Source organism: Limulus polyphemus, unplaced genomic scaffold (genome assembly GCF_000517525.1).
Source record: "Limulus polyphemus unplaced genomic scaffold, Limulus_polyphemus-2.1.2 Scaffold2346, whole genome shotgun sequence".
Lineage (NCBI taxonomy): Eukaryota > Metazoa > Arthropoda > Merostomata > Xiphosura > Limulidae > Limulus > Limulus polyphemus.
This window is the reverse complement of record NW_013667956.1, coordinates 33,001-46,424: the sequence shown is the minus strand read 5'-3', so window position 1 is coordinate 46,424 and position 13,424 is coordinate 33,001. Positions and strand designations below refer to the sequence as shown.

Sequence of the window (13,424 nt, the reverse complement as noted above, 5' to 3'; positions counted from 1 at the left end):
ACTATTATATATATATATATATATATATATTATTTTTTTTTTATATTGACCCTTCAGCAATGTCTGGCTAACTGCTGCTAACATGCACTACTGTCACTGTAGCCAGTAATATAAAATTGACCTTTAGTCTTTACAAAGTGATCTGCTGTGTTTTATTGGACTAGTATTTTGTAAAATACAGTTACATTTCAATTATTATACATTATATATGTATAAACATTATTACTATCTACATGCAAGTTCTTAAACTTATTTTTCTTAAAACATAGAACAGTAAATAAAGAAGTAAAGCAAACAATGAATTCTTCTAGTAACGACCTTTGTACTCATTTGCTGCTTATCGTAGGTTGCTAAGCCTTATAAAATTTTGCTCGTGGAGGATGTGAAACAAAATAATTTTTTTTAAGACTTTACATATACATTTGAAATAACCAAAAAACCATAAATTACTATATCAATATCATAGCATTCCACTATAATTTATAAAATTTAGTAACTAGCTATATTTGGGACTAAAAAAATATGAAATTTTGAGCAGACTAAAGACTCAACCTACCAGCCTGAAGTTTTATATCGAAAGAACAAGATGATGTCTTAATACTTGAAAATGGCTGAGAGAGCCACTAGGGGGACATTCTGAGCTTTCGATTGGCTATTCGCATGTCATAGACAAAAGTAAGTGTATATAAGGCCACTGTGTTTGATTCAGTACATGTGTGATATCTCAGTAAACAGAAAAGATAGGAGGTTCTTATTTTATATTCTAGCTTGTTTATATCGGTAATTTGACTTCCTAATTCGTATGAAACTACAGACTTTGTATTTTGACATCACAAACATTTAATTTGAACCAGTGCTGCATTCACCATACCACATGACACACAAAAATCAATGTTTAGCTGTGTTTTTTTAATAGTTACTTTTAAATTAAGAAATTGAATAATGTATAATACTAAAATTTGAATTAAATCTTCAGTTTGATACCAAACTTATTGACATAAATTCATCAAATAGTAGTTCAATAAAATTTTGAATGTGAGTCAACAAATGCGATGACATGGCCTTTAACCCGTGACCCATGTGGAGAGGGTTGAATTGAACAAACTTGAATTAATCAAAAGTAATAATGAAAAATCATAACTGTAATAATTAAATTACTGGATAACTGAATTAACCAGAATCACTATTTTTGTCAGTTGGTTATTTTCATGATAGTGATTAATTTAATCATAATACTGATTACTGGATAGATGGAATAATCAAACACAGTAATAATTGGAAACAATAGATGATTATCTTACATGACACAAACTAATAATTAATGCTCATAGGTAATCCATTATATTAATTAATTGAGTTAATTGCCCAGCTTTAATGAGCAATTACTTTCCACACTTTCAGCTGACTAGATCTCTCCTCTTCAAATTACATAAATTGTATTGTGTTGGTATTTTTACATACTAACATTACTAATATACTTGTGTCTCTGTATATGTCTGTATATCGAGTACTTTTGCAGTGCAGTATCTTTGTACTATGTCACACATTAAGGGATGCCTAGACAGCTTTGTAGAAGTGTATAAAAAACTCTGAACTAAAAATGAATATTTCTTCTTTCTTTAATTTTTACTTATACCATTTTGTTTTTACAATGAAAGAATGCAACATGCTGATAAACATTAAGGTCAAACAAGCTTTAAGTTGTGATATGATGTTATTTCCCATCACACTTTTATAGTGTTTTATTTTATCATAGACAAAGGATACTGGCTGTAGCTATAATTTTACTGGAACTTTGGTCCACAACATTTGTTTTAAAAAGTAAAAAACATATAACTGAAGGTAAAATTATTGTAAAATTAAAAACACACGCTAACAGCAGTAGAGAAGAATAAATTGAAAGTTTGAAATGATATAACATCATAGTGGAACACTTCTTGAATTAATTTTGGATTTTACAAACTGCAAAAAAAAAGATATCTGATATTATCATACAAATTTTCAAGTAAATGTTTATAAATCACTAACAGTTATACCTGAAAATCATCCACCAGCTGCAGCAACTGAGCAGCGAGTCCAGCTCGCTCCTCGAATGACTCTTGAAGATGATCCTTAAGAGGTGTCATACCACCTTCCCAAACAGCCAGCCTTCCACAAGTACCATGAAAATTAGGAAGAGGCAGATTGGAGCTTATTGCATCCTGGAACTGGAAAATAAAACTAAAACCATATTCACACTTTACTATAACTAAACATAAACATCCATTCAATGTTTTATGTAAAAAATGTTTTTGAGTGAGAGGGTAAAAATCATCTGACAAATACCAAAGGCTCAGATAGTCGTATAAGATGCTTAAATTAACAATGAAATTGCTAAATGAAACATCTTTCCTTTTTTTTTTCCCATTATGACCTTAACCCCAAACCTTTCCTTATTCCTCTTCTTCTTAGTTCCTGTCGTTCCTAGTGGAACATAGGGCTACAACACTTCGCCGACGGAAGTGTTTTGTTGCAGTTTCTGTAGCAGATTGTTATTGGGGTGGAGTTGCTAGCCCCATGCCCAAGTGGGCATGTTTGGTGCAACATGGACGCGAACCCGCGACCCTCGGATTGCGAGTCGAGTGACTTATCCACCGGGCCATGCCGGCCCTTTCCTTATTAGGGGTTACATTTCAATGAGTAGGGTCACTTGGTAAATAATGATAACAGTCTACTCAAAACTCTTAAGTCATGAGAGAATTAATGCTTTTATTTACAGAATCACGTTTCTGTTCAAACAATTTTGAGATATGAAAATTGAGTTAAAAAACAACATTATGTTAGCAATCACAGAAGGAACACTAATTTACACAGATGACAAGAAATACCTGAGATTAAAAAAAAAAAGTTGAGAACAAGAACAGTTTCTTACATTTAATTTTCCAACTACAATGATATCCAATATATTTGTAAAGAACACTGAAACCAAAAGCTTTCTAAACATTAACTGGTCATATGTGTGAGTGGTTTCATCTAGAAACTGTCTACTAACCTTTAAAACAACATAGCTCGGATGTAGAAGTAAGCCAGTCATTAGATGGCCTTGTTCTTCTTGATTCAGCTGGCGATCCCCATTCCCATCAAATGTTGATATCAATTCATGTATGAGTTTATTTGTAGCACAAATAGGTAAGCTACAACATAGAAAAAGTGAAGTTACATAGAAAAAAATCAATAAATTAACCTAAAAATATGTTTAGTGAGAAACCTACTGAATTGAACAATTAGTTAAAAAATACAATAACTGCAGTAGGAAAGTTCTGAGTTTAATAATTAAAACATTTCAACCCATGGTACTGAGTCATTATTGGGTATGAGTTACATTCAAAAACATGTTTTCAGGCCTGACATTTGCTATTTAAAATCAGATTTTGAACTTTCCTGGCCAATGTTGTTTTCATTCTCTTTGGTGTACATGTGCTTTTCATACTGCATCATACAAAGAAGCTATAGGACAAATACACACATGACTTTCTATTCAACCATGCTGAAGACCCTTGTGGCCATTCCCAAGATGTCCAGAGCAAGCTTAGCCTTTGGATTTGCAGAGCACATGGATGATGATGACTTGATTGTTGACATATCAAATGTTTCAGAAGTTGCCAAATTTGTTTATGGGTTGGTCCTGAATACAGGCTGTTCTACAGCTCATGCTTTATAGATTGTGAAAAGAACATTACTACACTGGACCCAACTCCATAGGTGCCTACTATACCATCTGAACTCAGCCTTCAAGCAATTCAACCTCATGTTACTACTCCTCATTCTCCACCAACAGCACCACCACTCCTTCTCAACCAATGTCATGTGGCTTTGACCAGAGCTGGTGTGGAGTTACAACATCTGTAGAAGGTCTGGATGACCTATACAAACTGTCCCAGACTCACCAGGTACAGTACCACTGTAACGACTCTCATTTGTTCGTGCTTCTCTTGCACTGGGGTCAAACTTCAGGGGAAGATCTCAATCAGGCATTCTTGGTGAGTCATTGGCTGTAATAGGAAAGAAGTCATAGACCTTTGCAGCATCAGCAAAAGTCTGACATCCAAGAGAAACCTTCTCCTAGACCCGATTACAGAAACATTACAGAATTTGTCAAAAAAGCGTATTACACTTATTTTGGAATAATACTTGGGGACCAAGACAAATCATGGACTCTGCACAAAGTTTGCACTCTTTGTGTCGAAGAGTTGAGACAATGGACTAAATAAAGGTAAGAAAAAGTCTTTGCCTTTTAGAATTCCAATTGTCTGGTTTGAGCTTAGAAACCATGGAGATGACTGTTATTTTTGCTCATGTAATGTGCAAGGGTACCACACTTCAAATCTGCAAATGATACTCAGCTTCTGGGAAAAAAATTATTGATAATATTAAATGAGCCTTAACAGAACACAGCAACTTGGCCAGAATGTGAAAAATAAGCCTCAACATTAAAAGGTTATTCACTTAAAATATTGTAATTTGGAGAAAAAAAACATCTTTTGTATGAGAGAAACATTTGTGTTGTGTAAAAAGGAGAAGGATTTAAGCATACTGTTGATTTATTTGAGTATTTAGCCGTGATGACAGAGAGTAAATAAATTTCAGATGTCATTTATAGCAAAAAATATTTTAATTTAAAATCTAGGTTATTGGAACCTTACTTAATGTTTTCTTAACCTCTGTGGCTTTCTGTAATGTTACCTTTTTCTTAAGTTTTTTGGAGACTTCCCACTTACCCTCCAAAATATTCTGGTTGAGCATACTGAATTACTTATAAAAAGTTTAAAACGTTGTACCTCATTATAGAAACATTCAATATCCAACTTGCAGGTAGTATTCATTACGATAACCTTATTCTTTTATCCTAAAAATGGTTAAAATGTCTGAAGGACAAGAGTAATAAAGCTTGATGTAGTCATCAGCCAAATTGTGGAAAGAAGACATCCAACTATCATTACAGGAAAAACAAACTATACCATATTCATATATGATACTTAAAAAAAGTACATAGTATTATACAATAATAAAATAACAATAAAAAGCCAATTACTAAGAGCATTTTCATATCGTATATTTTACTTCTTCCCTAAAAGGAAAGTGGAACTTCTGAAAGCACTATTACTATCATTTTAAAACTATTTCTCAAATGTTATATTATCTTAGAACTTATTAAAACAACAATAATACCCATTTTCTACAAAGAAACATTAATGTCTTTGTATCTTATTAAATTAAGGAAGCTTTTTAACTGTGTAGTGACTAATGTAAGAAGTAAACATGCTTTTATGTTATTTATTTTGTTTTTAAACTTTATATGTATTCATCACACAACAGTTGTTCTTTAAATTTAGAAAATAAAAGGGAATTTATGTATCATTCAGATGCAGTGAGAATTACTTACACAGCTTCACTTTTTGATTTGTCCAATACTTTGTACAAGTTTCTTAGTCCATCAACTGTCAAAGCTTGGTTGGACGTTAGATAACCTGTGCTGATAGCTGCAGATACATCACAAGGAAAACTTTTACTAGCATTTTGACAAATAAATTTATCAAATTTATTCCACAGAGCATCAGTCACAGAAGAAACTACAACTTTTTCAGTCTTATGTAAACTTGCTTCCCTCATAATTAATTCACGGAACTCAGTTTTTGAATTTTTGGAAATTTCCACCAAACCAGCTTCAATATCAGTACAAATTTCTTTACCAAAGCAGGCTGGACACATGTCAATATGAATATCTTCTTTAGGTACTTTATACAAGTTCCGGTTATCTGGTATTTGGTTTTCAGGATCTATTTCCACAATGCCATGACTTTCAGAGCTGTGATGAGTTGTCTGGGTGTTCTTAGAATGTCGCAATTTATGTTTGCCACTATCTAGAAGTTGTAGGCTGCAATACAAACCCAAGACGAAAATGGCAGCAATAACTAATTTTTTATACCACTGTCGGAAGATCATTCTTATCCAGAGCTTTAACGTTTGCATAACAGGAATTCTTCAGTGATATGATTGCAGTTTTTAACCTTTGTCAGATTGTCATCAAGAAAGCATCATAGTTCACACTGAAAGAAAAAATAGGGAAACACTACATAACTTTCACGATACTAAAATAATGAAATAACAATGTATGTTAAACCTTCTACAAAGAAGTAAATAACTTGAGATGTACAGTTAATAACCATTAAGTACCTGACTTAATGAAAGCTGGCGATAATCAACTTCAGTACTTTTTGGGAGAACAAAAGTTGGTCATATCTGTTATGAAGAAAAATGCCATTAAAAAGTGAAAAATCAAATGCTGAAAAATGTGAGTACTTAACTGAAATGTTAAGGATCCTTCAGGGTTCCTATAATCTCTGACAAAATGCAATAAAACTTTATTTTTAAGACCCACCTCTACCCCTCACAGTCATTCTTTTCTCCCATTTATTCAACTGACTTTTCTCACAGTCTTCAGATATACCCAATGGTAGAATTAGGCTGGAATGCTATGGTGGAAACGAAAATGTGGTCTTGACATCATTCCTGAAGGAATCAGGGAGAAGTATTTGTTTTTAAACCATGTTTTTTTTTGTTTTGGCTGTGTCTCTCTTGCATTCTGGCTAAAATGTCTTGGCCATGTCCCTGCACTCTACCAGCCAACAGAAGACCCCCCCCCCCCACACACACACATATATACACACTGCATTAAACCTCCATCTTGGGTTCTCCAAATAACTTGTTTCCAATTCTACAACTAGATAATTTAAATAAATCAAAAATATATCTTTATATATGCGTATACATATAAATCATAAATATTGTATGCATTTGATATCAAAAGACTGCTATAAAAAGAAAGAACAAAAACTAACTAATTTATGAAATTTACCATCATCTTCCTGATGATTGGTAAAATATAAAACTTCTGTGACCTAATCTAAAATTCCCTCATATTTCTTTGACTTTTAAGTTTCCTCTTGAATTTTTCCTGACTGTTGGAAAGTCTGTCCAACTGTGAAACTGTTTTATTATGGATGAAAATTGAAATTAAAGATACTGAGAAGTAATTTGATACACTAAGCTTATAAATAAGAAAAATGTACACATATGCTGAAGATTCAGATCATTTTCCATTTTTTTAACAGGGAAGCCACTCCAACTATAAATAAAGACAAGATTAACTTATGAAAAGGTGATAGTTAATAACTGCAAGTTTGTTTAGAAAAGGTTTTTCAGATTATATGAAAAAACTGAGAAGAAATATGGGAAACCTTTAAGATAATAATGGCAAATTAAATACTGATGAGTGGACTACTGACTACAATGATGTATAACTTGTAAAATTTCTATAAATCTAAGGAACAAGAATATTACATGAATGAAACTTTTAAATCAATTCTTTTACTTGTTTATTGTCCAACACTTACAACTTAATGCTTAGCAGCATCACTGCTCACCTTTCAAAGATGATACAGGCTAACAATGGGACATTATACTTGAATTTGGAATTGGTGGCAAATGCAGAATTGGTAGGCTTTGATCATACTTTTTCTAAAACTTTTTGCATACTAAAATCTTCAAGAAGCTCAGAGTTAGTGGAGCTTTAACTGTTATTTTTCAAAAACCTCTTTACAATAAAAAATTTCTAATGGTTAAAATGTTTCCCGATCTTATTCCCATTTTGTAAACTGGTCTAACAAGGATTCAGGGAGCTACAGGCCTATTCATAGACATCTGCAGAAATTTTTCTGGGGGAGTGGAATTAGTGTGAAATTGTATGTGAAGTGAATAAAAACTTCAGATACATATGCTGAATGAATAAAGAATTATGTTTCTAATTTTCCAGAGAAAGTTGGGGGCAAATGCTCCCCTGCAAACACCCATGGGCCTATTAACTGAATTTCTGTTGTTAACAAGATGTTGAGTCCTGTGGCCAGAAGTCATTAAAAAAGCATAAATTGGAAAGTTTACATTTACTTAACAATTTTCAGTATGACTTTAATATTTTTTTATCATTATCACTTTGTTGGATGAAGGAACTTTGACTGATTCTCTTTACCTTGATGTTCAAAAACCTCTGTTGTCTCACTACAGATAAGTAAGTTAAATTAAATTAATATGGAATTGATAGAAAAAAATTAGAAACCTCCTAATATAGAATATTTTAAAAATCACTGATAATATGAAGTTACTTAAAAGAATTAGTTCGACTGTGAATGCTTCTCATATTTACAAGGGATGATGAGGTCGTTTTGAGAGTCAAATCATGAAGGAGACAAGTTTCCTTAGTAAGAGTCAAACCAATGAAGGAGACAGGTTTCCTTAGTAAGAGTCAAACTAATGAAGGAGACAAGTTTCCTTAGTAAGAGTCAAACTAATGAAGGAGACAAGTTTTCTTAGTAAGAGTCAAACTAATGAAGGAGACAAGTTTCCTAAGTAAGAGTCAAATCATGAAGGAGACAAGTTTCATTAGTAAGAGTCAAACCAATGAAGGAGACAAGTTTCATTAGTAAGAGTCAAACCAATGAAGGAGACAAGTTTCATTAGTAAGAGTCAAACCAATGTAGAAGACAAGTTTCCTTAGTAAGAGTCAAACTAATGAAGGAGAAAAGTTTCCTTAGTAAGAGTCAAACCAATGAAGGAGACAAGTTTCCTTAGTAAGAGTCAAACCAATAAAGGAGACAAGTTTCCTTAGTAAGAGTCAAACCATCAAAGAGACAAGTTTTCTCAGTTAGAGTCAAACCACGAAAGAGACAAGTTTCATTAGTAAGAGTCACACCACGAAGGAGACAGGTTTTTAGAAATTTTTCATGATGATTTTTTTTCACCAATTGGTCAGAGAATCTAATAGAAACAATAATAATTTCGATTTATTGTTAATTTCAAATACAGAAATAGTTGAGAGAGTGGAGACTGGAGAACATCTGGGTGCAACACTCATTACTATATCAGGTTTGATGTCTTACTGAATATGGAGGTTAGGAATAATAGGATTTTAGTTACAAGTTTTAAAAAAGCAAATTTTGGAGAGATGCAACAAAAATTGGGCAACTGTGGAAAATTTTTTAAACTAATTGGCTCACAAAGGGTATTTAGGGATAAAATAAAAGAGCATCACATACTTAAGAAGTTTAAATTTACTGCTATGATGGGAGACTTAAAGGATCATATAAAATCAAGAAAGATGTCAAAAAGGAAGTTAGAAATCAAAAATGGTATATGAAGAAAGACTGGCTGAAAATGTAAAAATTAACGAGAAAGGATTTCTTTAAATACATTAAGGGTAAGCAAAATGTTAGAATGGGATCTGGGCCTTTGGGAGATGATAAACAAAGGTTCATATACAATGATTATGAGATGGCTGGGTCATTACATTCTAATTTTACTTCAATTTTTGCTAATGAAGATTTACGTAATATTCCTCTTCCTGAACAGTTGCTAGATGGAAACAAGACTGAACAAGATTTGAGCTTAAGAAGAAAATTGGAAGTTTAAAGAATGATAAGACTTAAGGTTGAGATAATATTTCCTTGAGGGTTTTTAAGAAGGTTTAGGATTGAAAATGTAAGTCACTTGCTACTATTTTTGTAAGTCCCTGAATAGTGGATGGGCACCAGAGGACTGAAGTTGGATAGCATCACTCCTATTTTCAAAACAGGTGACAAGAATTTCCTCTCAAGTCTTTCATTAGTGGTGGAAGAAGTTTTGCAAATCTGATAAAAGATGCTTTGCAAAGTCATTTAATTAACAAACATTAAAACTTTGTTGGATAATCAACATGGTTTTACTAGGGGAAAATCTTGCCTTACTAAATATTTTGACTTTATTTGAAGAGGTTAATGCTGATATAGATGAAGGTAAGGATTTGATGTATATGGATTTTCAGAAAGCATTTGACAAGGTGCCACATAAACAGCTTGTTTAAAAATTGTGGAGGATGAACTGGTTCATTAGATATAAAAGTGGCTGGTTGTAAGAAAGCAGAAGGTTGCTATAAATGGAGTTCAGTCAAACTGGATTAATGTCACAAATTGAATATTTTAGGGTTCAGAGTTAGGACCTTTGCCATTTTTGATTTACATCAATGACATGGATGAAGGAATGGTCCATAAATTACTTAAGTTTGCTGGTGATATTAGAGTGTTGCTGGCTTTCAGGATACTGCTACTGCTTTACAAAAGGATTTAGATCATTTGGTGACATGGGCAAATAAATGGCACATAGCTTTTAATTAAAAAATGCAAGGTAATGTAAAAGTTATCATAATCTGAATTATAATTGTGACAGGAATACCAGTAAAAGGCTTGGTAAACACTGGAATGATAAAAACTGCTTTGTAACTATTATTATTTTTTTAATAGTTTAGTTTAATGGATGAGGCAGCCTAGATGAATCAACAGTCCCCTTTTGTCTCTAAATGTTATGCTAAATAGAGAAAATTTCAGAAAATATTAAACAGTGTGAAGACAGGTTACTACAATGACATATCTAAGGTATTAGTAGAGGCTCTTAAAAGTTGTAGATTTATTTCTCTAGAGTATAGCCATTAAGAAGTTGAACAGTGTTTTACAGGTAGTATATACGAGTGATAGAATGTAATGATTGAAAATTAATTATGAATAATTAAGGTATTAAGTATTTTGCTTTTAAAATGGATGGCAGCCTTGATGGACAAACAGGCCCCTAATTGTCTCTTATATTATCACATGATGTATGATGGTGGTTTAAACATATCTCAACTTTCAAAATGTGGATAAAAATGGTTACAATTACTTGGAATGTTACTTTGGATAGATTATTCTGTGGGTGAAGAGGACTGAGATAGTCTACATGGACCAAATAGTTAAGTTACTGCCATATGTAAGATAATGTTTTTAGCTTTAGAAAATATCTAAGCCTAAGGCCAAATTATATCAATTATCATCATATCACTATTTCAGAACTGAGGGAAAGAAAGACAACTGTATGTTTCACAAATACATCATTTATTTATGACCATGGTTTTGCCATGATGATGCATTTACTGGTGAAACCATGATGATGAATAAATGATGTATTTGTGAAACGTACAACTGCCTTTTTTCCTCAATTCGTAATTATGAAGTTTCACCAAGTACCGACAGTTTCAAGTATCAATTATATCACTATTTCAGTTTAAATAGGCTGTTACAGTGGTCAAGATGAGCTATTTCGCCAAGTTCTAATGACAAAAAAAAAAAATTACAAAGCAAGTTAAACACAGATTTTGCAAAATGTATCACTAATAATGTAACTTATGATCCTACTTGTTTTGATTTCAGGAATGCTCAAATGATATTTTGGTTTATTTCAAATATTCTTTAGAAGAATTTGTTTTTGTTCCTTGTTAAGCACAAAGCTATGCAATGGGTTATCTAGACTTCAGACTTACTGGTAAGCCTCTAGGGAGGTGGGGGGGGGTAGAAACAGACAGTCATACTTACACTATCATTTCGCTTAAAATTTCAGGCCTAATTAATAATAATATAAAACAGAATTTACAAGTTTAGATTATAAGGTCAACTAACTGTCTGAATTCATTACCTTACGTGTATGGAAATGTAAATTATATATTTAAAAATATGAGTTACACCCAAAATTGGTTAATAGCTTCTCAGGCATTTTTTCCAATGTATTTATTTATCCATTGACTTACCATTACCACATACTGACATAGGCTACTTACAACTTCCAATTCGATTTCAACTCTTCACAACTTGAGATTCTGTATGCCGTTTGTACGAGTTCTTTATTAGTCGTTATCACTGCCAACTCAATTGTATTTGTATATCATACAAATTTTAAAATCAGTTTCACTAGCAAAGTCAAATGATCCTTGTTTGTTGTTAAACAGGTTGTTACCAATACTGTAAAATTAACAAGTGGCTTAGCGTAATTCTTTATTTACGCCCTTTAGTTTCATTCAAGTTAAGCTAAGCACCTCTATAAAAAATTTACAATATTCATAAGCTCCACTTACGATATTTCCCCCCAAAAAAACAAACAAAAGAATAGAATTTCTATTAAAAAGTTATTTTACTTTTAACTTATTGCACTTATTTCAAGTTGACTAACTATCGTAAATTGAAAGCCTTTGTATATTTTTATTCAATACATAATTGAGTTTCATTTATAGATTAGTGTACGTTTTCAACAAAGAACCCAAGCACACATTCTTTAACCTGAACAAAATATGAAACATTAATAAGCCTAACTAATTGATTTACCCAATCGTTTGTCAACTGGTTTAGACTAGCCTAGTAAAAAAGCAAACACCATCTAGTGAGGATAGCATGAAATAATATACATAAATTACTGTATTTTTTTCATAAGGTGTATATAACATTTTATTAATCTTTTTATATTTGTTTGTTTGTTGAAAATCACAGAATTACACAATGGGCTATCTGTGCTCTGCTTACAACGGGTATCGAAACCAGATTTTCAGTATCATAAGTCCACTGACTTACCGCTAAGCCATCGGGGGGGGGGCATCAATATATATAATAGCCAATGTCTGTCTGTCTGTCACGCTCTGTGAATGCATGTATCAAACTTACTTTATTTGGTTAGTTGGTTGTTGTTAAGTGCAAAGCTACCCTATGGGCTATCTGCATCTGCTATGCCCACCACGTGTATCGAAACCTGGTTTTTAGCGTCGTAAGCCTGCAGACTTACCACTGAGCTACTATTACTTATTAAGCTTGAAATATTACTATACTCTGTTATTTTTGACATTAATAAGTTATTATTAATTATTGTATAGTTTTTTTAATTGAAATATGATTAAAAACAAATATGCAATCATTAAAATTTTGATAAAAGTGTTGGTGTTAGAAACACACGTCGTATGTTAATTTAGTCTTAAAAAGAGATTTTTATAAATTGTTGGTATCAGTACAAAAGACTGTTAATAGTAGAGTTATATTTTTGTAATCATCAAATATGGTTGAAATCAAAAATTTGTTTATTGAATTTCGCAAAAAGCTACTTAGCCGTCCCTAAACTATAGGGAAGGCAGATAGTTAACACCACCCACCGCCAACTCTTGGGCTACTCTAATCGAACAGTAGAAGTGACTGTCACAGGGCTGAAAGGGCGAACATGTTTAGTGAAGGAATTCGAACTCATGATCGGCAGATTGCAAGCCGAGCGCTCTAACCACTTGGCCATGATAGGTGAAATCATAAAGCTTGTATACTGTTTGCTGCTACAGTTATTGTACCTGTTTCTACATCAGCCAAAGGCTCTCCCTTTTAAATTAAGTTTGAGATTCTATATTAATCTCAGTTGAGAGAGATTCGTATAGAATCTCAAACTTAAATTAACCTACCACGATTGGACTGGATTTACGAATCTCATCTAATTATAAGATAATGTTACGTCTCCGTTTGTTAATT

At 32.5% G+C, this 13,424-nt stretch overlaps 1 protein-coding gene across 5 annotated transcripts in view; it reads right to left on the bottom strand.

Annotated features, from left to right (window-relative positions):
* Positions 1-12,271, bottom strand: part of LOC106466691 (deleted in autism-related protein 1 homolog) — a 28,308-nt gene extending 16,037 nt beyond the window's left edge. For 3 of the 5 annotated variants that reach the window (XM_022394762.1, XM_022394765.1, XM_022394766.1), the window contains exons 1-4: positions 11,711-12,271; positions 5,423-6,086; positions 3,032-3,173; positions 2,037-2,207 (exon numbers count right to left, since the gene is read on the bottom strand). In XM_022394762.1, the coding sequence (XP_022250470.1) occupies positions 2,037-2,207; positions 3,032-3,173; positions 5,423-6,009 (900 nt within the window). In that variant the 5' untranslated portion in view covers positions 6,010-6,086; positions 11,711-12,271. Of the gene's footprint in view, positions 1-2,036; positions 2,208-3,031; positions 3,174-5,422; positions 6,087-6,213; positions 6,280-11,680 lie in introns of all 5 variants that reach the window. The other 2 variants (XM_022394764.1, XM_022394763.1) reach the window with 2 other exon arrangements.
* Between the last annotated feature and the right edge of the window lie 1,153 nt (positions 12,272-13,424).